Source organism: Euprymna scolopes, chromosome 44 (genome assembly GCF_053919585.1).
Source record: "Euprymna scolopes isolate OS-2025 chromosome 44, ASM5391958v1, whole genome shotgun sequence".
Classification (NCBI taxonomy): domain Eukaryota; kingdom Metazoa; phylum Mollusca; class Cephalopoda; order Sepiida; family Sepiolidae; genus Euprymna; species Euprymna scolopes.
In genome coordinates, this window is record NC_136525.1 from 28695660 (window position 1) to 28721235 (window position 25576).

The 25576-nt window shown below is 31.6% G+C and overlaps 2 protein-coding genes across 3 annotated transcripts in view; one reads left to right on the forward strand and one right to left on the reverse strand.

Moving 5' to 3' along the window:
* LOC145268757 (catenin beta-like) overlaps positions 1–17970 on the reverse strand; it is a 126053-nt gene extending 108083 nt beyond the window's left edge. Inside the window, exon 1 of one of the 2 annotated variants that reach the window (XM_080124354.1) lies at positions 17597–17970. The gene's annotated coding sequence lies outside the window, so the exon portion shown is untranslated. Of the gene's footprint in view, positions 1–7775; positions 7859–17596 lie in introns of those variants that run through there. The other variant, XM_080124355.1, reaches the window with a different exon arrangement.
* A 2572-nt stretch (positions 17971–20542) lies between these two features.
* LOC145268605 (uncharacterized) lies at positions 20543–21295 on the forward strand. The gene has a single exon (XM_080124055.1). It carries the CDS (start codon positions 20543–20545, stop codon positions 21293–21295), a length of 753 nt encoding a protein of 250 aa, XP_079980181.1.
* The last annotated feature ends 4281 nt before the right edge of the window (positions 21296–25576 follow it).

Genomic DNA, 25576 nt, shown 5'->3' on the forward strand with positions numbered 1-25576 from the left:
AATCTTTGAAATGCATGTGTGTGCATGTTGCAGACGATCAAAACAAAGCAAAAGACATCAGTACCGTTAGTTTCAAATCCAAAACGAAGGAGACCAACATTTATCACCTCTTCAACCTCTGTTTATATCTTTGGACAAGATAAACAAAGGCTGAAGAGAGTCTGAGACAGACAGATATTGGTCCCTTTTTTATTTGAAACCAAAGATACCAATGTTTTTTTTCTGATCTTCTGCAACACAAATATGTTCTTATTTTGATATTTTCTTAATCGAGTTCTCTCCCACTAACCCTACATAGGAATATATAAGTTGAGATAAGTTCTTTACTTTGATAATTAAAATTTGAAAAAAAAAAAAAAAAAAAAAAAAAAGGGGGGGGTGGGGATTGAGACCAGAATCCTTGGGGTTTGTTCATTATGTGCACACTGCACAACGCACAAAAAAAAAAAAAAAAAAAAGCAATAAACAAAACAAAATATTTTAAAGAGGAGTCCCTATTTAGTTGCCTCCCTACGAGGACAAAGGTCAGTATGGAGGATACTCCCCCCCCCCAAAAAAAAAGAACATCGATAGGACCATTAAAAAAAAAAAAAAAAAAAAAAAAAAAAATCACAAATCAAGGGAGATAAAACAAGTTTATTCAATTTTCTAGACAAAGAAATATCTCATTCAATAAATAGATAGTTAAAATGAAAATATTGAAAATCAACAAGACTAATAATAACAATAACAGACAAAACTATTTTAAGTGAAAACTTTATTTTCTGTCAACAAATCTGAAATCTTTCGAAAACACGAAATACTTCCTTAGACTTTGATAAGTTGCAAAAACTCATAACACTAATTTCGCTTATAAAATCCAATAATTCAGGTTGATAGGAGAAAATGACCCCCCTCCCCTTTTTTCAAAACAATTATTTTTTATATCTACACAGAGTACTAGGTGTTAGAATTTTTTATGAATTTTTGATACCCCTAACACAAAATTGCAAATAAAATAAAAAAACTCGTAATTTCTCTTTTTAAAGTGGGTTGTTTATTTTCTTTATGGAATATACTTCCAAAATAAACTAGTAAAGTTTAAAAAATAGAAATATTATTTTAAAAAGTTTACAAAGTGCCTGCGTGCATTCATGCAGCCATGTTTTTTACGTAATGAAATCAATTGAATTTTACGAGTTAAATTTTTTAACTTTAAAAATAAATCTATCAAAATTTTTCTAATGGTTCAAGTTTTAAGATATTTTCGGGTTCAATGTGAAATTTTATGTTCTTTCCAATAAACCCAATTATAATATTCTAGACAAGCGTTTTTTAAAAATTCACCCCCCCCCCATTTTGAAATGTCTATTAAAATGAAAATAATTTTCTCACCTCAAATTTATAGAGCACAAATTGAAGAGAAAAGATCAATAAATAAAATAATTTAAAACAAACAAAAACTGTTATTTTCAAATTTATCTGTAAAGTCCAAAGTTTAAAACCTCTTTTCTTTTTTTTTAAACTATGTTGAATTTTTTTTTTATAAGTGAAACCTTATCTTGTTATACTGTCCATAAAATTTCGTAGAATTACAACTTTTTTCTACTTCATTCAATGTTTTTATTTTTTATCTTAAATAAAAAAATAAAAAAATTAAATTAAAATCATTTCATTCCATAAAGAAATAAGATATATCAAATCAAAAATTCATGTATTCTTTTGAGAAAAAAAAAAGAATCTAAAATTCGTTGAATGTTATTTTTTTGAAGGCAAAAACTGATAAGTAAAATGCGATTATTTTTTATCTATAGTGACACATTTCTTCACGCACAAGGCTTCACGGCTTATGCGTATATCTATCCATATTTCAAAACAGGAAGAAACACTGCTTCGCTAACACCAGTTAATGCTTATGTAATGGCGGCCTTTTCAAATAGTTGTTTAAAAAAAACTCATTTAAAAAATACATGGAATATAAAATATAGATATGGACAAATTCTTATAAATGAAGAATGGAAGTATCCATTGATTAATATTTTATATAGGTAAATGATTTTTGAATTTATATATATTCATTATATTTAGATTAAGTTAAAATTTGTTGAATTGTGAAATTTTTTTTTTTTTTTTAAAGAAAATTGATTAAAAAAACAAAAATATTGTATATATTTCGATAAAACCTTTTATTATTTTAAAGTTTGGTCTTTGCTCCTTTTATTGAAAAAAAATTAGGGTTTAAATTACATTGTTCATATTATAAACTTCAAAAGATAGTGAGTCTACATAATCACTCCTTTTTTAATGGCGAATTCTGACACTCCTAACAGTACACTAAGATTTCATGCCTATGCAACCATCAGTGTAGGAAGTGATAATTATTGCATGTCTGGAGATGCGAATCCAATTAAAGTTACTCTTTACTTTAAGGCCACCAGAAAATAACACAAAAATGGAAGGAAATTAAATGTCAAATCAGTCAAAGAGTCTGGAAGTCAGAACGAGGAGAGCCACCATACTAATACCATATTCTAAAGGTGGATTCATTCATCTCCAAAATGGACCCTTATTAAAAAATAAATAAAAATAAATCAAAGATAAAAAAAAAATGAAGGTTGTTTTTTCAAAAGGTTACAAAAAGTTAATTTCATAGAGATGTTACTTTTTTGTCTATGCAATATTGGAAAGAATTTTTTTAACCTTCCTATGGGTTTCTTCAGAAAAAAAAATGTTTGTTCGACGAAATAACCTGCATAAAACATACAGAAAATCCACATTCCCACTATTATAATTATATAGGGCAGTAGATGAGAGATTGGTGTTTTTCTTTAGTTTTGTTTAGATGTATATCAAACCATAACACATTACTTGATCTTTAAAATTTAGGCGATTTTTTTACCCACTATTTTTGGCATCAATATTGTAGATTTTATAGTGAAGAATAATTAGGCATTTCCAAATTCTTGTGTAAAATCAACTTTTTACGCAATATCAGTGACGTCAGCATTTTGTGTCTAACTTTGTATGATTTTTACAAATGCACAAAAAAAGCTACATTGAACAAGAAGTAACGTTATTTTGTTATTGTTTATTGTGTTAATTTTGTTAGAGGCCTCTGTACATTTTTATGGAAATAGGCACTAAATTAAGTTGACCCCCCCCCCACACACACACATAGAAATAAAAATCTTAATTTTAAGTTGTTGAATTTGCCATTTTAAAATTGCGAATAGTCATTTTTTATATTGTATGGATATATTTTTCTAAATTAGAAACTCTTCGTAAAAAGAAAAAAAATTATATTTAAAACTTCATATCACGGAATATTGGAATTTTATTCTATTTAAATCTGTTAAAAATCAATTATTTAAAAAAATTTTTTTGTTGTAATTCAATTAAGATTGAGATAATATTGAGAAATGGATTTTTTTTTAAAACATAAAATTGATTTTATGTCCATTTTTTAAATGCATAATATATAACATTTTATTATTTAAACTCTCCCACTTTATAAAGGGCTGCAATTTTTATGATTTTTTTTTTTTTTTTTAGTTTAGGTAACATGAAAATAAATATTTTCCCCTCCACATATTTAACGAAAACTGCTAAATTAAATAAAAAAATGAATAAGTATCGAAAATTTAATAAAAATCTGACCAATTTTTTTTTTAATTTGATCTTTGCTAGATTTTTTAAACACGAATCTTCGAAATGATCGCTACATAAGGACACTGCTTTAAGGCGTCGATAATGTAAACACTAGTTTTCATTATTTACGTCCGGTGAAATTAAAAAGAAAATTATTACTAATTTAATTTGAGTTTCTTTTAAATGGTATCTGTCGCGTGTTGGAGGTACCTGAAGATTATTTATACAAAGGTAAGATAAAATGATCACTCATTTCTTAATGTAAACAAAAACTGTAAGCAATTGCTTATCTTTTTCATTAAGAAAAAAGGAAAAAAAAAAAAAAAAATTTACCGACCATTTTTTTTTGCAAATTTTATAATTATTTCCAAATTCCAAAAGTATTTGTGGAAAACAGTGCGTAAATGAAAGTTTTTCTTCGTGATTTGGAAACACTAGTTCAATGAATATATGCGCTCTCTCTGGCTGTGATTTGTCCCCCTCCCTCAACGTTCGAGCGCCACCATAAACGATACCCAAATAAATATCGAACGCACAAGTTTGCCCATGCAACAGAAAGTGGCGAACGAATGCAACTTGTTAATGCCTCTCCACCCGACTTGTATAGCTTCTACTGGCAATGGCTTAACTTTTTAAACAATGTAAGAAAAGAAAAACGAATACGATTTTTTTTTTTTTGAATTAGGCAAGAAAACGAAAAAAGTAGGGCACTTCAAAGTAGTGAATAAACATTTGATTAGACTCTCGATGTTTTGAAGCTTATAACAAAATGAAAATGTAATTTCAATCCCTAATTTTTTTTTTCAATAAAATGAGCTAAGACCAAATTTCAAAATAAAAGGTTTAATCGAAAAATATACAATAGTTTTTTCATCAGTTTTCTTTAAAAAAGATTTTACGAAATCCAACTTAATCTAAATCTAATATATAAATGCCAAAAAAAATCACTTACCTATAAAAAAATACTAAGCAATGGGTGCTTCCATTCTTCGTTTATAAGAATTTGTCCATATTTATATTTTATATTCCATGTACTTTTCAAATAAAAGGGTTTTTTTAAAGCAAGGGTCCCAGAAAACCACGTTTTCGCAATTCGTTATCCGCCATTAGCCAACGGTGTTTCTTCGATCTTTCAAGTTGTCAAATATGGATGCCTCAAAGGGACATAAATAATTATTTCCAAAACGTAAAAGCAACACATTAGACCAAATACATTTTAAAAGTAATCTCGATAGTAACTATATGAAGAATCAAACATTTATCTCCCCTTAGTAATTAGATATTTGAAGTCAATAAAGTTGGTTGGTATGGGTTACCGTATATAAAAAAAATGGTCACTTTTACTCATCAGTTTTTGCCGATTAAACGCAAACCACTCGACCAATTTTCGATTTTTTTCCCTTCTAGCAAAGAAATACATGAGTTTTTGATTTTATTTTATTTCTTTATGGAGTGATTTTTTTTTTTTTTTATATCTAAAAAAATAAAATAAAATATCGAATAAAATAGAAAAAATTGTAATTGTACGAAATTTTCTGGACAATATAAATTTCACTTAAAAAAATAAAAAAAAATAAAAGAAAGGTTTAAAACTTTGGACTTACAGGTAAATATGCAAATAACTGTTCTTTTTTGTTTTAAATTAGCTTATTTTATTTATTGATCTTTTATCTCCAATTTGTGATATATAAATCTGAGGTAAGAAAATTATTTTCATTTTAATAGACATTTCAAAATGAGGGGGAGGGGGCGGGTGAATTAAAAAAAAAAAAAACAAAAAAAAAAACGCTTGTCTAGAATATTATATTGGTTTATTGGAAAGAGCATAAAATTTTCCATTGAACCTAAAAATATCGTAAAAATTGAACCAATAGAAGAATTTTGGGGTTTGTATACACAGATTCGGAAAAGTTGTCAAAAAACAAATATATAACAAATAAATGTTATCAAAGGCAAGATAAGTTAATTTTCAACCTAACTGGATAATTTTTTTTATGTTTGCGTTTTTATTTAATGTAAAATGTTTATTCAGCTCGAAAAACATCCAGTGTTTACCGATGCGTTGGAAAATTCAAAATGGCGCCGAACTCTCTGCTAAACACGGTAAGTTTGGGAAAATGAGTTAAAAATAAAAAAACTAAAGCACATACTGTTAAAACTCCACCAAATATATGTCAGCGTATGTCACGGTAACATATATTGCGCTAGTTTCTAACAGTATTTTGTATATATTTTTTTTTATTTTTAACCCATTTTCCCCAATGTTCCGTGTTCAGCAGAGAGTTCGCGGCGTCATTTTGAATTTTCCAACACATATCGGTAAACACTGTTTGTCGAACTGAATAAACATGTTATATTAAATAAAAACACTAAAAAATTATCCAGTTGGGTAGAAAAGTAACTTATCTTGCCTTTGATAACATTTGTTATATATTTGTTTTTGGACAACGTTTTCGAATCTATGTGTACAGCAAAACAAACCCGAATTTTGATAGATTTTTAAAGTGAAAAAAAAAAAAAAAATCCAAATAAATTTAACTCGTAAAATTCAATTGATTTCATTACGTAGAAAAAAAAAGGCTGCATGAACGCACGCAGGCACTTTGTAAACACTGTCTTAAAAAATAAAAAAAAATTTCTATTTTTTTTATACAACTTTAATAGTTTATTTTGGAAGTATATTCCATAAAGAAAATAAACAACCCACCTTAAAAAGAGAAATTACGAGTTTTTTTTTACATTTTATTTGCAGGTTTGTATTGAGGAGTGTCAAAAATTCACAACATTCTGACACCTGCTTATGCACTTCTGTTATCGTTCTGAAATAATATTTTGAAATTCGTTCTTAACATGGGAAAGGGGAGGGTGTTTTGTAACTATTCTGTGCTTCCACTTAAATTTAAAAAAAAAAAAAAAAAAAAAAGCGATTATTTTACGTTAAATTTATGTAGGAAAGTCATCTACTATAAAATCTTAAATATATAATAACGTTAAGAAACAACATTTAATTTTTAACTGCGTGCAAAAAAAAATAAAATGCCAAATTTTAATTCAACCCATAAATGTTACCTGGCCACAAAATTAGGTGAATAATTTTTTTTTTCAATATTTACATAAAGTTTGGAAACTTTCCTCATTTACTTGACTCCAAAAATTAGACAAAGTGGATTTTCAATGTAAAATAAATAAACGACCGCAATAGAGATGGATTTCCCCTCATCCGACATAAGTACTACACTTTGATCGTAGGAAGAAAAGTCTGGTTTAAAATTTTTAAAAGACAAATCATGGCAACCTGAACGAACTTCACCCCTTGCTGTAAAATTAATTCCTTTTCACGTTTTCTTATATTTTTTTCTGCGGAATATCGCAGATAACAGACAACTTTCATATTAAAAGGGGAGGGGGCGTTTATTTAATGACATGGAAGATCACTTAAATTATAACGTTCTTTTAAATTTCTTCGGTCAATCAGCAAAACTTATTAAGCTATTTTTGTGGTGTAAAAGAAAAATTTAATAGAACCTTATAATTTAAAAGTGAGCCCCCCCCCCCCCGTTAAAAGTCATTAAATAAATTTTTAAATATATTTTTTCCTGCTAAAGTTAAACGTTATCGACGATAATAATTTTACGGCTGAGGGAGGGAGCTCGTTCAGGTCCGCCAAATCATTTGTTTTATTTTATTTTTTTTTTTTAAAAAAATACGCCATAAAAGTCGCAAATCGAAATGCCTTGCTAAAGATTTAGCTATTTAGAAGGAATAGGGATTTCAGTTTCATGTGTTTACAGAATTAAAAAGCAGTCCTAGAAATGGTCAAAGCAGTTTACGAGTTGAATGTCATGGACCCCCCCCCCAAAAAAAAACAGTAAGGATTATATATATAACAACCCTCAAATGGCTTTCCGACTGCGATTTCCGGATGCGACTCCAGAACTGAAATTCCGTGAGTGCTCATTCCTTACAAATACCAAAATGTAAGATATTTTAAAATCCGACTGAAAAGATACAATATCGGTGTTAACTAAATATTTCATAGGAATAAACTAATAACTAGTTCTCCTAAAAACAAGTGAATTTAAGAAAAACTAGAAAGGGGACGACTACAAGTTGCTGCTACTATAAAGCAACTAGCAAGTAGTACTCACCTCGATCTAGAGCGATACGCACGGGTGTTAAAATTCTCTACTCCTCCCTTCCTTGCCATCGAGTGAGATTGAGAAGGCGAGCCGAGAAGAGAGAATATCACGTGATAGACCCCCCCCTCCTGCAATCTCGCATAGACTTGTACCCCCCCAATCCCACCCCTTTAAGAAAGGAAGATTTTCGAACAGAATTTTTTTTATATTTTTTTTACTTCTAATTAACAATTATCAATTACATGCTATTATTGTTATAATCTCTGAAATCTTAATATGACATAACACGACAGGTTCTGTGGGATTAATGCCCACCAACTATTTCTTATCAGGCAACATATCGTGTGCGTTTAAGTATCGATATTTTATTTGTTTATACTAATATTTATTCCGGGGGGGGGGGAGAAAAAAAAACACACAAACGATTCCCCCCCCCCCCCCAAAAAAAAAAAAATTCAGGTAACTACAACTACAGTGAGTTAAATTATTTAGTGACTAATATGACGGAGGGGCGTGAGAAAAGATGTTCCTTCAAGAAGCAGTAATAAACAATACTTCATAAAGTACTTCCTGTTTGGCAGTTTAAAGGTTTCAAAATTAATTTCGAAGGATCACAATATAGTCTACCATTTTAATCTATTTGTAATAGAGAAAAAAAATGGCGGACATGTGTTTATGTTGTGACTTGGAAATCTAAAAGCGAGTTGAAATACTAAACTGTCGCTTGAAATATTTCTTTAATGCTATAGAGAATTGTGTTTCATCCCCAAAGGAAATCGGGTTAAATGCATGGATTTACATTCTAGGATCATTTTTATAGTAATAAAAAGAACGTAAATGAGTGCTTGTTTTTTCTTCAACAGTATCCAATATAACGAAATGCATTAGATTTAATTTATACAATAAGGAAATATGTTGAAGGTGAATTTAACAAAAGCATTTTTTTTTAATTCGATTAAAAATACTTTTCAGATTTCGACCTGAAAATGATATTGCATGTTATTCGAGATAAGTAAATATATGTAAGAGAAAGTGTTCATGTTAACACAATGGGCAGGAATTTAGGAGGGAAATAAAATGAAAAAAATCGGGTGGGCACACACAAGTACACACCGAAACAGGTCATTTACAGACCCCCCCACCCCCACCCATTGTTCGACTATAAAAAAGGAGTCAACTATGTCATTTTCTGAGCTGACAAGGGTGGGTGAAATTTCAGTTCAGGAAAGATTTAAATAGAAAAGTTTATAAATCTGATGAAAAAAAAAAATAAATAAAAAAAAAACATTCTTTTTTTTTTTTTTTAATGAGATATAGAAGAGGGAGCATTTTTATTTTTACATTTATGATGGGAAAAAGAGATACATGTACACATACACAACACACGACGATCGCCCACCTCAAGACTACAATCGCTTGATTTTTTCAGATCAGGTCCACCTCCACAATTCTTTTAAATGCTGAATACGAAAATCGCACAGAAATTTTGCAGAAATAAGTAGTTATCGAGATATAAAAAGTTGCATTATGCATTATATTCTTTGGCGGCCATCTTTTTTACGCACGTTCGCGCGCGCCATAAACAAATCTACTCATCTATGAATGACACTGCACGAGTGCACGAGCGTAAAAAAAAAAAAAAAAAAAAAAAATGGCCGCCAAACAATACAATGCATAATACAACTTTTTATATCTCGATAACTACTTATTTCTGCAAAATTTCAATGCGATTTTCGTATTCAGCATAGTCGAAAACTTCTAAAACTTGCCATTTAAAAGAAAATTGTGAAGGTGTACCTAATCTGAAAAAATACCGATTTTTTTAGTTTGATCTCGGAGCAAGTGTCATTCATTTTGTCTTCGTCAGTGAATGAGAAATCCTCGTAGACTGAGGTATTGTTTTTTTTTTGTTTTTTGTTTTTTTTGTTTTATCTAAGCCAGAGTACCTTCTGGGGGAGCTGGAAATAAGGCAAGAGAACAAGAACTTACACTTCCCGGTATAATATATATATAATAAAGCACACCTGCAAAGACAACTGATTGATTGTTCTACGTTTGAGAATTCCAAATCTATTTCCTTCAAGTTCAGAATCTCTTATTTAGCATTAAATCGAGATACAATTTTAAATGAATGACAAACATATCATACAGAAATTTTTATGGATACAAGACAACTCAATTTTTTTTTTCAACCTGTCCACGTCTGAAGTTTTTGGGAATTTTTGACACCCTTAACACTAAACTGCGAATAAAATATACAAAACTCGTAATTTCTCTTTTTAAAATGGTTTGTTTAATTTATGGAATATATTTCCAAAGTTTTTTGAAAAATAGAAATATTTTTTATTAAACAAAAAAAAAAAAAACACAAAACAAAACAGTGTTTACAAAGTGCATGCGCGCGCTCATGCAGCCATTTTTTCTACGTAATGAAAAAAATTGAATTTTATGAGTTATTTTTCAATTTAAAAATCTATAAAAATTTTTCTATTGGTTCAATTTTTAAGATATTTTCAGGTTTAATGTGTAATTTTATGCTCTTTCCAATAAATTGAATATAATATTCTAGACAAACATTTTTTAACCCCCCACCCCATATTGAAATGTCTATTAAAATGAAAATTTTCTCACCTCAGGTTTATATATCACATATTGAAGATAAAAAGATCAATAAATAAAATAATCTAATTAAAAAATAGTTTTGACAGTCAAAAGTTTAAAATCTTTTTTTAAAACCATGTTGATTTTTTTTTTAAGTGGAACCTCATATTTCGAAAATATTGTCTAGTAAATATTAAGCACTTACTAGAATTTTTTTCTATTTCATTCAATGTTTTATTTTAGATATTTAAAAAAACTCATTTCCTAAAGAAGAAATAAAATATTTAAAATCAAAAACTCATGTATTTCTTTAAGAGAATAAAAAACAGGAAAATTTGTCGAGGGGTTTGTTTATAAAAGTAAACTTACTTATGAGTGAATATGATCATTTTTCACCTACGGTGACCCATATTTACTAACTTTAGTTGACAGCAAACATGTCAGAAATATTTATGGCGCTTTTAGGCCACCGTAGTTCTCAACTCGAAGAAAGGAAGACAAACCCACTCTGTGACCACTGACCACCTGATATGTCAATTTAAAGTCGCGGTATTTTTGAATGCTTGCTTAAAAATTCTTTTATTAAAAAAGTACATGGAATATAAAATATAAAGATAAATTCTTAATGAAGAATGGAAGTACCCATTGATTAGTATTTTTATAGGCAAACGATTTTTTGGAATATATATATCAAGTTAAAATTCGTTGATTTTCTTGAAATCTTTTAAAGAAAACGGATTTAAAAAAAATAAATAAATAAACAAAAAATATTGCATATTTTGCTATTAAACCTGTTATTTTTAAATTTGGTCTTTGCTCCTTTCATTGAAAAAAATAATTAGGGTTTAAATTACATTTTTCAAGTAATTATAAGCTTCGAAATATAGTAAGTCTAATTATTCAAGTTTTTACCACGCATTTTTAATGGCGACTTCTGACACTGCTAGTTGAGTTGGTGTGTAAAAATGTTTTTGCATATACTTTCCATGAGAAGAAAAACTTTTCACAGTGAAACTGATTAACAATAAGAGCATATGTAAAACGCAATGAACAATGTTTATGAAAGCTGCGTTTAGATTTAGGCACGGATAAAAAGTGAGGGGGTCGTTTATAGTGGTCGTAAATAGTCGAGCGTTTTCTTTTTGTGAAAGTTTGGCGAGGCAGAACCATAGATTGAAGTTCAGTCGAGCTCTTACAATAGAAATAACGATAGAGCAGAGACAGACTCGCAATGTCTCTTCTGTGGGAAAGAGGTTACAGGGAAGAGAACATGGCATCTAGGCATTGCCAAAACGATTTGAAAAAAAAAGGAACGCATGATTCCGAAACGTCAGACTTGTGTTAACTATAGAAAAGCAGAAGCGACTTAATGATTTTTTAAAACCTTTATCTTCTTCAAATTACAATTAATAATTAATCTTTGCTATAATTTTGTTAGGTTTTAAGATTTACACAGTTTAATGATTAATAATATTATATCTGTATATTAAATATCAAATACGGTTTTATAATATTGGTTAACTACCGGCTTCCATACTTTTGTTCGGTAAAAAAGACAAACAAAATATGTGGGTGGTATATAAAATGTCTAATATTTGTGCAATAATATTTTTAAATCGGTTTTAACTTGGCAATAAAATACTTGGCAAGAGTCATGTTTATCTTAAAACTTAATATTTTAAAATATAAACAGTTAAAAATCTATGTTGTAACGGAACTTTGAAATAATGGAATTTTAATCGTTTTAATTTTTTAAAAATTAATAAATTTTTAGGAAGTTTTTTTTGTTTTTGACGATCATAGTATATTAATTAGAAAAAACCCCGCTATTAAAAAAAAAAAAAAAAAAAATTTATAGAAATTTTTTAATTCAAGGTAAGTTTTTGTTCAATACGTGTATTCAAATTAAAAAAAAAATGTTTTACTTATGTTTCATAATAGAAATTTCGATAGATTTAAATATATTTTGTTCAAATTTAGAAAAAATAAATTGGGGTGGGGGACACGCACTAAAAATTATTTACCCACGTATATTTTATGGAAACTGCATTTTATATGTAATTTCATTCTAAAATGGATAAGTATCGAAAATTTCACGAAAATCTGACCATTGTTGATTTTTGCTTGATTTATTAAACACAGGTATGTTTTAACGTTCGGAATGCCTACTACATGGGAACGTTATTTTAAACGTTATGTAAACATGATTTTCATCTGGAAATTTCATTATTTTCGTACGATGAAAAATTAAAAAATTAATTTATTTTGCCCTTCTTTTAAATCGTACAAGTTATATTGATAATATTAATTTATAATAAAGTTACATCGTCTTACATACGGGTAATTCTGTGGTGACTTTTGGAGGTGCCTAGGCATAGCAGTGTCAGAAATCGCCATTAAAAATGCGTGATAAAAACTTTAATTTGACCTATCTTTCGAAGCTTATGACTACTTGAAAAATGTAATTAAAGCCCCTTTTTTTCAATTAAAGGAGCAAAGACCAAAGTAAAAAAAAAACAGGTTTAATAGCAAATTATGCAACATTTATTTTTTAAGATCAGTTTTCTTTAAAAATCAACGAATTTTGACTTCGATAATATGTATATACATTCCAAAAAAATCACTTACCTATAAAAAATACTAATCAATGGGTACTTTCATTCTCCATTGTTAAGAGTTTATCCATATTTATATTTTATATTCCATGTACTTTTTAAATAAGATACTTTTTTAAGCAAGCATTAAAAAAAAAAAAAATGCGACATCAGATATTTTTCACAGTTGAAATAAAGGGAGACAAATGTCTACTTTTCTTCTAGTTGACATCTTAGGTGGCTTTAAGCGCCAGAATTAATGTCTCTTTCTATTGCGTGCTGTAAACAAACGTTAGTAAATATGGGCCACCGTAGTTGAAAATGATCCCATTACACTTACCAGTTTTAGCCGATAAAAAAAAAAAAAAAAAAAAAAAAAAAAAAAAAAAAAAAAACACACACTCGACAGATTTATTCTTAAAGAAATGAGTTTCTGATTTAATATATTTTATTTCTTCTTTATGGAGTAAATTTTTGTTTTTAAATATCTAAAAAAAAATATTGATTTAATAGAAAAATTTGTAATTATACGAAATTTTCTGAACAAGATTATAAGGTTTCACTTAAAAAAAAATGCAAAAAGGTCAATGTGAATTAAAAAAAAAAAAAAAAAAAGGGTTTAAACGTTAGGCTTTACAGGTAAATTTGCAAAAAATTTTTGTTTTAAATTAGCTTATTTTATATAGTGATCTTTTATCTTCAATTTGTGATATATAAATTTGAGGTGAGAAAATGAATTTTTTTCATTTTAATAGACTTTTCAAAATGGGAGAGTGGTTGTATTAAAAAAACAAAAAAACAAACGCTTGTCTAGAATATTATATTCGGTTTATTTGAAGGAGAATAAAATTTCACATTGAACCTGAAAATATCTTGAACCAATAAAAAAAAAAAAAAAAAAATTGATAGATTTTTAAAGTTTAAAAATTGAAAAAAATTTAACTCGTAAAATTCAATTGATTTCATTACGTAAAAAAAAAAAAATATGGCTGCATGAACGCGCGCAGACACTTTAAAAAAAAAAATAGTTCTATTATTTTTTTAAACTTTAATAGTTTATCTTGGAAGTATATTACATAAAGAAAATAAACAACCCACTTTAAAAAAGAGAAATTACGAGGTTTTTTTTAAAAATATTTTATTCGCAGTTTTGTGTTAGGGGTGTCAAAATTTTCCAAAAAATTCTGATACACCTAAGGCATCACCTAAATTTCGAAGCCGGTTTTGAACTATCAAGGTTGGATAGGGCGCGGGCGCGCTGACCGGCTCCTGGCAAGATGAATAAAATCTTGATCATAGGAATGTAACAAATCTATTGCAAAGAATCTGATTACATATTTGATGTGAAAATCTTTCAAATCTTACCGAAGTATTTAACAATGGATCTTGTAATTTTGTCGTGATATAGAATCAACTTTTTGGAGTAATATTTTTTTTTTCTGGTGAGAGTTCCTATCAGAACGATTTTTACGTTGCATTGTATGACTAAAATAAACAGTCTTGAAAAAACTGTAAACATCCTGAATATACTTTATTTGGAATATTATTTTAATAATCGTTAAAAAGACTCATTTTTTTTATCTGTGTATTAAGTTAAATTAATTTACAAAAATATATAAATATTTAATTTTCAAGATTGACTTTAAAAATAATTTTCCAAAGCATTTTTATGTTCATTGTAAAATTAGTAAATTTTGAATATTTTTTAAATAAATTTACATTATATATATATATATATATATATAGAAACAAGTTCAAGAACCTTGTATATGCTATTTATTTTGAATATGACTTGAAAAAAAAAAAAAAAAAAAAAAAAAAATTTAAAACGGGTTAGACGTTTAAAATTTTTCAATTAAAATTATATTTTGAAGGAATAACTTTATTCCAATATATATATATATATATATATATATATATATATATATAAAGTACATGCAAAATGAATAGCTGAAATGTAAACATTTTGACTTTCCTTTTTAAAATTCACCAAAAATCAGGAAATTAACCAATTTTAATGAAATTTTCAGTATTTATCAAATAATGATCATTGAATAGAACGAACTCGTTTCAATTTTATGGAAATGTATTTTATTTAAAGAAAAACACGTTTACTAAAGTTATGGTTTTCAATAGTGTAAAAAAAAAAAAAATTATTTTTGCCTTTTTATAGGCAATTTTTCGTTTGTTGTGATTCTGCGAAGCTAGAATCTCGCTTTTTGGAGGGGGCTAATTAAACTACTTTTTTTCTTTTTAATTTAATTCAATCAATATCTTAGAACTTATCTTTGAAATAGACCCAAGCTTCCGAATGTCGCTGTGAATTATAGTTTTTTTTTTTTTTTGCCTTTTGGAAATTAACTTTCAAATACAATTAAAAAAAATAGTCGGAAACCTACAAAAGAATTATGGGGTTTGTATATTGGGTGGATTTCTATTAGTATTTTGTTCAGTTTTCGAGTTTTGAGCAGTTATTGGCACTCCGATAACGACATCTTGTCAGTTTAACTTACAAATTCGGCACTTCTTTTAAATAGACTTAAAATCCGTAAAAACACACACACACAAAACGTATTCAAGTAGGTAGAAGAGTAACTTATCTTCAATAACAATTGGTATTATATATTTGTTTCTTTACTAGTTTTCGGTTTGATGTCTATTGTAAAAAAAAAAAAAAAAAAAAAAAAAAAAAATCACTTTTACATGGAGGTCATCACTTATCAAGGCCCGGAAGCCACTCGGAGATAAGGGTTATTGCGTGTACAGTAATTAATGGGATAGTATCGTCGTAATCAATTTGATAAAGTGTCTTAAGGGGGCGGTTCATCAGGAATTTGTTTATGTTAGTCATCAAAGTTGTAGTCAGGTGGGAAACAGGCAAACTGAAGAATCCCACAAGCACGCACTTGTAAGAAAGAAGCTTTGTTCATGGAATCTACGTTTTGATTTAGGCACAGATAAATTGTGGGGAAAATTATTGACAATGTTTATTTTTATATGGAATCCATGCAAGTTAAGGGAGGGGTGTTGTTGTCATTTTAAATTAAAGTAAGGGTGCTTAGAGTCGACAGGTCGATTTTCTTTTCAACATGTTTAAGAAAATTGTCATGTCGAAAATATATACAAAAATTACAAAAATTCATCGAGTAAAACAACTATTTTAAAACAACTGGTTTTTAGTTAAAAAAAAAAAAAAAGTATTGCTAGAGACAACAAATATCAGAAGCCATTAAAGTGGCGAATAGGAGATAAGTATGCTCCCTGTATTCGCAATCTTCAAGGTGATCACATATAGGGAAAAAGCAATTTCCCAATTTTCAAAAAAAAAAAAAAAAAAAAAAAAAAAAAGTTACTTTAATTTTTTTTACTCGATAAATTTTCGTAATTTTTGGGTATATTACTATTTCCAACATGACAATTAAAATATTTTTTTTAAATCGATCTCTCGACACCAAAGTAAGCTTTTGAATTCAATAGCTTTTATTTTTATGATTTATTTAAAATATATAAAAGACAGTAGGTATTTTTACATACTTCTCTAGAGAATAGTTTGGGTGTATTTTTATAAGGCATCCTGCATACCAAGGTTGGAGGTATTTTTATAAGACACCATGCAAGGAGAAGTGGATTTTTGTTTTATACTTAAATAGGGTAAGGTTGGCTTTTTTAGTCATCCTGCAGAAAAAAAAATTGGAGTATTTTTAAGATATTCTGTAGATCAAGTTCGGAGTAATTAAAGTACTCCATTAGAGGGTTAAATTTTTACAGTACTCCTTAAAGAATAAATTTGGGATATAAAGAAACTCTTCCAGAGAAAGGCTAATGAACAATAATGTTGGGTAAATTTCACCTTTTAAAATTCAAAAAATCTGTCATTTAAATCATTACAAAAGAAAAAATTAAATATATTCTCGAAATTATTTTGTAATTAAACAATTCTTTTCTTGCAATCGAAAACATTTAAGTGTCAAGCAATTTTTTAAACAATTATAAAATAAACAAAATAAGTTTATTTGAAAAAATTAAAGAAATCTAAATTATGTAAAATGAACACATTTTTCATAAGTTTTTTTTTTTTTTAGAAAAAAATGATATTTATGGACATATAATGGGGGATCAGTTTATTGTTTTGAGTTTGCTAAGGTGGAAGTTTTAAGACCAAAAGTAAATATAGATTTTATGAATGATTGAAATGCTTATATAAATTGATAAAGAAAAAAAAAAAAAGAAATGCGAGTGGATTTTAAAAGTATTATTCAGAGAAAAATTTAGACATATTAAAAATAAAAAAGGACATTTTTACTTGGATGACATAAGTCATTTTTCCATTACTATCGAGAAGATCGGTCTAAAATAATTGGGGGAAAAAAAAAAACTTAATTAATTTCAATGTTTTTTTTAATGCTTAAATGAATATAGGATTTTTGACATATTTTAGAAGTAATAATTGTAAACAAATTGCTTTATTTTATGTAAATAATGTCGATATTTGACAAGAGACGACCAACAAAAATGTCATGACAGAAAGGAAAAGAGATTGGAATCGTATCTAGGATTCAATATGCGAAACTGATCTAATTATTCAGTATTTTTAAAATAAACAATTGGCTGTATTTAAGAAGATAAAAAACTCACCGAAAAAGCAGACGCCCCCCCTCAAACCACAGACCGTACTGAATTTGAAATAAAAAAAAATAATATGTGTCCAAAGGTGTCCGCTCCGGGGAGAAATATTATTCCACACAGAGAAAAATTCCAAGATGGCGTGTTGTTGTTGGAGGAGGAGGACGAGGAGTAACACTGTTTATTTTATGTTTTTTGCCCACTCTCTCGTTAAATATTCTTTCTTTTCATAACCTCTCTCTCTCTCTTTCGCTCATCATACCACTCTCACTCATTTCATACTATGTACAAACTAACTCTCTCTCATTATAGTAAGGCCTATTTACCTCTTGCCTCCTACTATCTCTCTTACACGCTTTTCTTTTTGTTTTCTTTTTTAAAAGTCCGTCTCTTCCTTCACACTGACTTTTAACCTTCCATATTCGTGCGCCAGTAAAAAAAAATTAGTCCATCATTTATACAAGTAAAATTCTTATAAAAAAATATATTTTACGATTTGTTTTTAATAAATAAAGTTTACATTTAAAGCTTTTTTTAAATATAAAATTCAAAATTATTACCAAATAGCGATTGAACCATTGTACTCCTAGCAGGGATTTATATCCAATAACTCCTACGCGTCCAAAAGCGAACGCGACGCAAACCCAAAGCTAGTTATTATTAGGTCAACCGATTTGATGTCGCATTTTATAATTCTAACAATTAAAAATAAATGTTTATCTATATTGCTTCATTTTGTGCATCGTAGTAAATAGAATATGTTATTTTTAAGTTTTTATATTGAATATATATATATATATATATATATATATATATATATATATATATATATATATATATATATAAATTATAATTCCGAGTTTTTTTATCGTTCCATGTGACGTCACAAGAAGATCTTTTTTTTTAATTCAAGACAGACAATTTGTCAGAAAAATTTTCATAAATTTATTAATTATATTTATTTATTGTATAAATATATATTATTAATCACTACTTTGTTGACCTTTAAAACGATTTAAAGAAGTAAAAGCTTTAATTATTTTAATTTCACGAAATTAAAAATCAACGTTACATCTCCAAGTTCCGCATTTATTATATTTACCATTTTTCTTTGTTTAATTTTAGTTATTTTAGTATCGGAGCGATTAAAACAGTTTGGTGGTTGTAGTGGTCAATCCCGTAACGAGTTACGATAGTCAACCAATGTCAAACAACAATAATAATAATAATAATAATAATAATAATAATAATAATAATAATAATAATAAAAAGGTGCTAATGCAGTAATGCAGAGAGTGATCTGCGCTATTTTTTTAATCTTATTTCCACGTTTAATTAAAGTTTTATGCTATGTTTTTTTTTTATTCGATTGTATACCAGAATAGGTACAGAGCAGTGAGCACTCTCCTCTCCCCATGTTAAGAATGACTTTTTAAATAATAACGTTATTATTTCAGCACGGATCACTAGTGCACTGCATGAGTACCTAAAAAACAACAACTCTTGCATAATTTGACCCGAATTCTCGGGCAAGACCGGCAATCATCGGTGTCAGCCGAGCGTTGTTCAAATGTTGAAACCCTAACTCGGCTTTTTATTTTATTTATTTAATTTTTTTCTGTTATGTTTTTAATAATTTTTAAGGTGATATTATGGGAGCGGGGGTGACTTTTTATTTTCTGATTAGTTACTTATTATTTATTTATTAATTTATTTTTTTAATTGAATTTTTGGGAGTTTGATTAGCCAATGAAAAAGCGCTATCTAAATGGAAGCAGACGACATTCAAATTGGAAGAAAGCAACTAAACCAATAAAAAAAAAAAAAGAAAAGCTGACAAACAAATATATTTTCAAACTCGCGAAACAGAAAAATGGCAGGCAAGAAAGTAAATCTATGCATGTGTGGGAACATGCCAACCGGATGCTAACGTCTCCAGCATAAGAGACAAAGTAAAAAAATCTTCGTTTGCACATGGCTCCACGCATCGCTTCCGTTTGGAAAAAGAAAAATAAGAAACCATAAAAAGAATTATGAACCAATGGCAGAGCTCCCCGCCGAAAATAAAGGCCTAAAATATGACAGCCGCTGGGAGCCGGTTTACGACTATAAAAGGAGGGGACCAGAAAGAAGAAAAAAAGAAGGAAAGAGTTTCGCCCAGCTGTGTCAGTGAACGCACGGACATTCTTCCACCGGACCTACAAAAAAAGAAGAAGAAAATACAGGAGAAAAAAACTCTGCGCTGCTAGGGTGATAAATGTAGTCGTCGCTCTCCAGTTAAAAGCCTGATACATATCACCGAAGTACCACAACTGGCCGCCACTTACCACCCCCCCGTCGTCTGAAAAGATAAGTACGCTTTGTTTAATTATAATACCCTACAAAAGTCACTCCTGATCAATGCATACACAAGCTGAACTACCATTCTCAATTTTCCTACAACATTTGTTTCTTTTCCCTCGCGGGAACAAGCAATAGTAACCTGAACTTGAGGTGAAAACACATCTCCTCCTTTTTGCTACAACACCAGTCCTGCAACGAGCATTGGTTACATACGCTCGGACACATCATAACTAAAACATTCATTTCTTTCAATAGCAAATAAACAACGTTTATCTTATCCATTAACTGAGCCTTTGTTTCCTTCAATTCCTCATTCGTTTCATTATTCTCTTGTAACGGGATTGGGGTATTTATATATCCTAGTCCCCTACAAATATGGTGACCCCTTTATTTAAATGAAATGGATGAGGTTGAACGAGGCATCCACACACACCTACAAACATCCTACCAGCTCTAATTAAGACCGTCATTAACCAAATAAACCTCCGGGTTCCCAACCATTAAAAAAAAAAAAAAAAAAAAAAAAGTATAACTATATCAACAGGACGAACAGCAATCCGCTAAGAAATTAAACATTTTTGTCAACCACCAAACGCTTAACCCACAAATTTCGAAATGGAGGATACTGTGTCAGCAGTCTCTGTAAAGATACCGGGATTCATGCATGCCGCTGTGGACGGGTGGTTCGCCATATGCGAAGCCCAATTCGAACTGAGGAACATATCCAACGAGACCACACGATTCTATCATGTCCTCTCAAATCTTCCCCCTGATTTGATTTCAAACCTACCCACCACCATCATTGCTTCTAGAAGTTATACACAACTGAGAGAGGCGGTGATAAATATGCATGAACAATCAAAACCTGAGTTGTTCAACAGACTTATTGGCACCACAGCTATGACAGGAAAGCCGTCCACATATTTACAGCAACTGATGGCGACAGCTAGTAAAGTAGGTGTGGGAGAGGAACTCGTGCGCCACAAATTTATTCAAGCACTTCCCACCGAAATAACCCCGGTTATAGCAGCGGTAAAAAATGCCTCTGTATATGAATTGGGTACATTGGCGGATGAAATAGTTCCTTTTCTGAGACCCAAGTATGTGCACAATGTTACCGCACCACCACCAAGAGCCAACGGAAATTTAGCTTCCACCAACATTGCTACAAGAACACACAGTAATGTACGACCCTTTTATGAGGACCAGAAACCCCAAATCTGTCGTGGGCACTTGTACTTTGCGGAAAAATCGAGGACCTGCAAACCATGGTGCAGATGGCCACAAAAATCGAACTGCAAAATAATACCTACATCAAGACCATCATCACCCGTCAGGCAACCTAACCAAACTTCGGGAAACTTATAATGCGGGTTGGAACAGCAACCGACTACTCGCAACTATTTGAGGTTGCCACCAAAATCGGACAAAATATAGTAAATTTCATTATAGATACAGGTGCCTCTGTTACAATACTACCACACAGTCTGGCACCTGATATAACCATCAATTCCACACCTGTACGTTTGTCATCGGCCAATGGAGATGCCATAAAATGCTTTGGGGAAATACAAGTGGACATTATTATTCCAGGTTTACGCCGTTCATACCCTTGGACAGTTGTGATCGCAGACACTGTCAACCCCCTTTTAGGTGCAGACTTTCTTCGGCACTACGGTCTCATCTTGAATTGCAGCGATGGTAAACTGGTGGATGAGACAACACGCCGATATGTACAAGGTGGACGGGTCACAGCCCAGATACAAAATATAACGGTAAACAACCATGACAGTCTACCAGGAACGATGCAGTCTCTCCTCCAAAAATTCCCCAAGCTTACCACTCCACGCACAGAGCAACGTCCAGCATCTAACACAAGAGTAACCCATGTCATAGACACTGGAGATAGTGCCCCAACTTACGCCAAGGTCCGACAGCTGTCCGAAGAGAAATATGAGGTGGCAAAACAAGAATTCACAGAACTCTTAAAGGCTGGAATAATAAGACCATCAAAATCCCCATGGTCCTCACCAATACACCTAGTTCCGAAATCAACCCCCGGAAAATGGAGAGTGTGTGGTGACTTCAGATACCTGAACCACCTGACAAGACCAGACAGATACCCAATCCCAAACATTAACAGCCTCGGAGCCAAGCTTTTTAAAAAGAGAGTATTCTCAAAGATTGATTTGTTACAAGCATATCATCAAATCCCCATTCAGAAGGCTGATATTGAAAAAACTGCCGTGATAACACCATTTGGCCTTTTTGAATATGTATTTATGCCTTTCGGGTTGCGAAATAGCAGTTCAACCTTCCAAAGATTTATGGACAGCATACTCAGGGAGGTGGGCTGCGTTTTCGTATACATCGATGACATCCTGGTGTTTTCAGAGTCTGAGGAACAACACCACCATGACCTTGGAAAAGTTCTCTTACTTCTTGAAGAGAACAACCTTAAAATCTCTGTTGACAAGTGCCAATTTTTCAGAGATAACATTGAATTTCTGGGCTACAATGTAAGTGCTGAAGGACTTACACCAACGGCACAGAAAGTGGAAGATATAAAAAATTTTCCAGAGCCAACAGACTCTAAATCGCTCCGGCGATTCCTGGGAATGGTCAATTTCTACAGAAGATTAATCCCACAGGCTGCAGATGTGCTACTGCCTTTGACGGAAGCCATTAAACGCAATCCCGCAGCTAAAACACTGGAATTAGGCCCACCCGAAAAAGAAGCATTTGTAAAAATAAAAACCATCCTAGCAGAAATATCCGCATTGACACATCCTGATCCGAAGGCCACACAATATCACTTGGTCACAGACAGTTCCAACTACGCGGTAGGAGCAGCACTGAATCAGATAGTAAATGGGGAGTCGATACCTATTGGATTCTACTCACGAAAGTTATCGGAGAGCCAAAAGAAATACTCCACCTTTAACAGAGAACTATTAGCAGCATACCAAGCGGTATTGCATTTCAAACCTCAAATAGAAGGTAGGAATGTGACCCTCTTCTCCGATCACAAACCACTGTCCCTAGCATTTAAAAAAAAGACACCAATGAAATCTGATGTACAACAACGTTACCTGTCAATCATCACAGAATATGTTGTAGATGTGTTGTATATCAGAGGAGAAGACAACATTGTTGCTGACTGCCTATCTCGACCAACATGCGCAGTGACCATTGATCCTTGCGATTTACCAGCCATCTGCGAAGCACAGAAAACTGACGATGAACTCCGTAAATACGAAAGTCAGTTAAAGCCATACGAACTACAAGGGTCATCCATCTGGTGTGACATATCAACACCCACTCCCAGACCGTACATACCCGAACTGTTACGCAGGAACATTTTTGACACATTTCATACCATCTCGCATCCAGGACCAACACCAACAACCAAGTTGATAAAATCCAGATACTTTTGGCCAGACATGGACAGAAATATACGAAATTGGGCTAAAGGCTGTCTTCAATGCCAGCAACATAAGATCTCCAGACACACTAAAACAGAAACCACACCATTCTCCCTACCATCTGGGAGATTCGAAACAGTACATATCGACATCATTGGACCATTACCACCCGCCACCACATATGATGGTGTATACACATCTCCAGCCAGATATGTATTGACATGCATTGACAGAGCAACAAGATGGGTGGAGGCCACACCTCTGCAGAACACATCTGCCTCTACCATCGCAATAGCATTCTTAACCATATGGATCTCCCGTTTTGGAGTTCCATTACATGTGGTTACAGACCGAGGAAGCCAGTTTGAGAGTGAGCTGTTCAAAGATTTATCCACGATAATCGGATTCCACAGACTCCGCACGACGGCGTATCATCCTAAAACCAATGGAATAATCGAAAGGCTACACCGGACCCTAAAGACTGCAATCATGACACGACAGCAGAGCTGGCTTGATGCACTACCAATCGTACTGCTCGGCATTAGAAACGTGCCTAACGATCAAGGATTTTCCCCTGCTGCCGCAGTTACAGGGACTCAACTACTACTGCCAAAACTAATAATGAGCCAAGAAAATCCAGATCTACATGGAGAAGACATAAGAAAAATGGCCAAAGAGATGCAAAAGTTGGATATGGCTCTCCTCTCAGAAGGACAGCTACATACAACACAAAAGGCATTCATACCAGAAGAGCTAAAATCGGCAACCCATGTGTGGCTTCGAAGGGATAGGATTCGAAAACCACTGGAAGCTCCATACTCTGGACCACATAGGGTCATCCAAAGGCAAAACAAGCACTTTCAAATTGAACTGCCATCGGGAGATATACAAACAGTCTCAGTAGAAAGACTAAAACCAGTCAAGTTCAGTAATTCTAATAACAACAGAAACACAAACAATGCACACACCGAACTGATGACAACAGATGACATTACACCAGGAGACATGTCCGCCCCAACACAGGACATAGAAGACTCACCAAATGAACCTACGGTAACACGTTCAGGTAGACGCGTTCGCTTTGCGAGACACAAGGACCACGTCTACTATATATAAAGGGGGTAGGAACAAAAACCTGTCCTTTTCCAAAATGTTCGCTCCCCCACTCCACACCGCAAAAAGGATGGACTACTCCATCCACCAAACTCCTCACGGACACTCTCGAGATAGCTCCGCTATTTCGGGTGGCGATGTGTGTGGGAACATGCCAACCGGATGCTAACGTCTCCAGCATAAGAGACAAAGTAAAAAAATCTTCGTTTGCACATGGCTCCACGCATCGCTTCCGTTTGGAAAAAGAAAAATAAGAAACCATAAAAAGAATTATGAACCAATGGCAGAGCTCCCCGCCGAAAATAAAGGCCTAAAATATGACAGCCGCTGGGAGCCGGTTTACGACTATAAAAGGAGGGGACCAGAAAGAAGAAAAAAAGAAGGAAAGAGTTTCGCCCAGCTGTGTCAGTGAACGCACGGACATTCTTCCACCGGACCTACAAAAAAAGAAGAAGAAAATACAGGAGAAAAAAACTCCGCGCTGCTAGGGTGATAAATGTAGTCGTCGCTCTCCAGTTAAAAGCCTGATACATATCACCGAAGTACCACAACTGGCCGCCACTTACCACCCCCCCGTCGTCTGAAAAGATAAGTACGCTTTGTTTAATTATAATACCCTACAAAAGTCACTCCTGATCAATGCATACACAAGCTGAACTACCATTCTCAATTTTCCTACAACATTTGTTTCTTTTCCCTCGCGGGAACAAGCAATAGTAACCCGAACTTGAGGTGAAAACACATCTCCTCCTTTTTGCTACAACACCAGTCCTGCAACGAGCATTGGTTACATACGCTCGGACACATCATAACTAAAACATTCATTTCTTTCAATAGCAAATAAACAACGTTTATCTTATCCATTAACTGAGCCTTTGTTTCCTTCAATTCCTCATTCGTTTCATTATTCTCTTGTAACGGGATTGGGGTATTTATATATCCTAGTCCCCTACACATGTTAGAAAAAGAAAAGAAAAAACCGATGCAGACAATCTCATATTGTCAGCAGAAGAAATTGCTGTCCCAAAAATGCGGTGCAATAATTGTAAACACAAATGTTTACTTTAAAAAAGATCGTGTGTAAATTATGGTTTCTCCTGGAGATGTACAA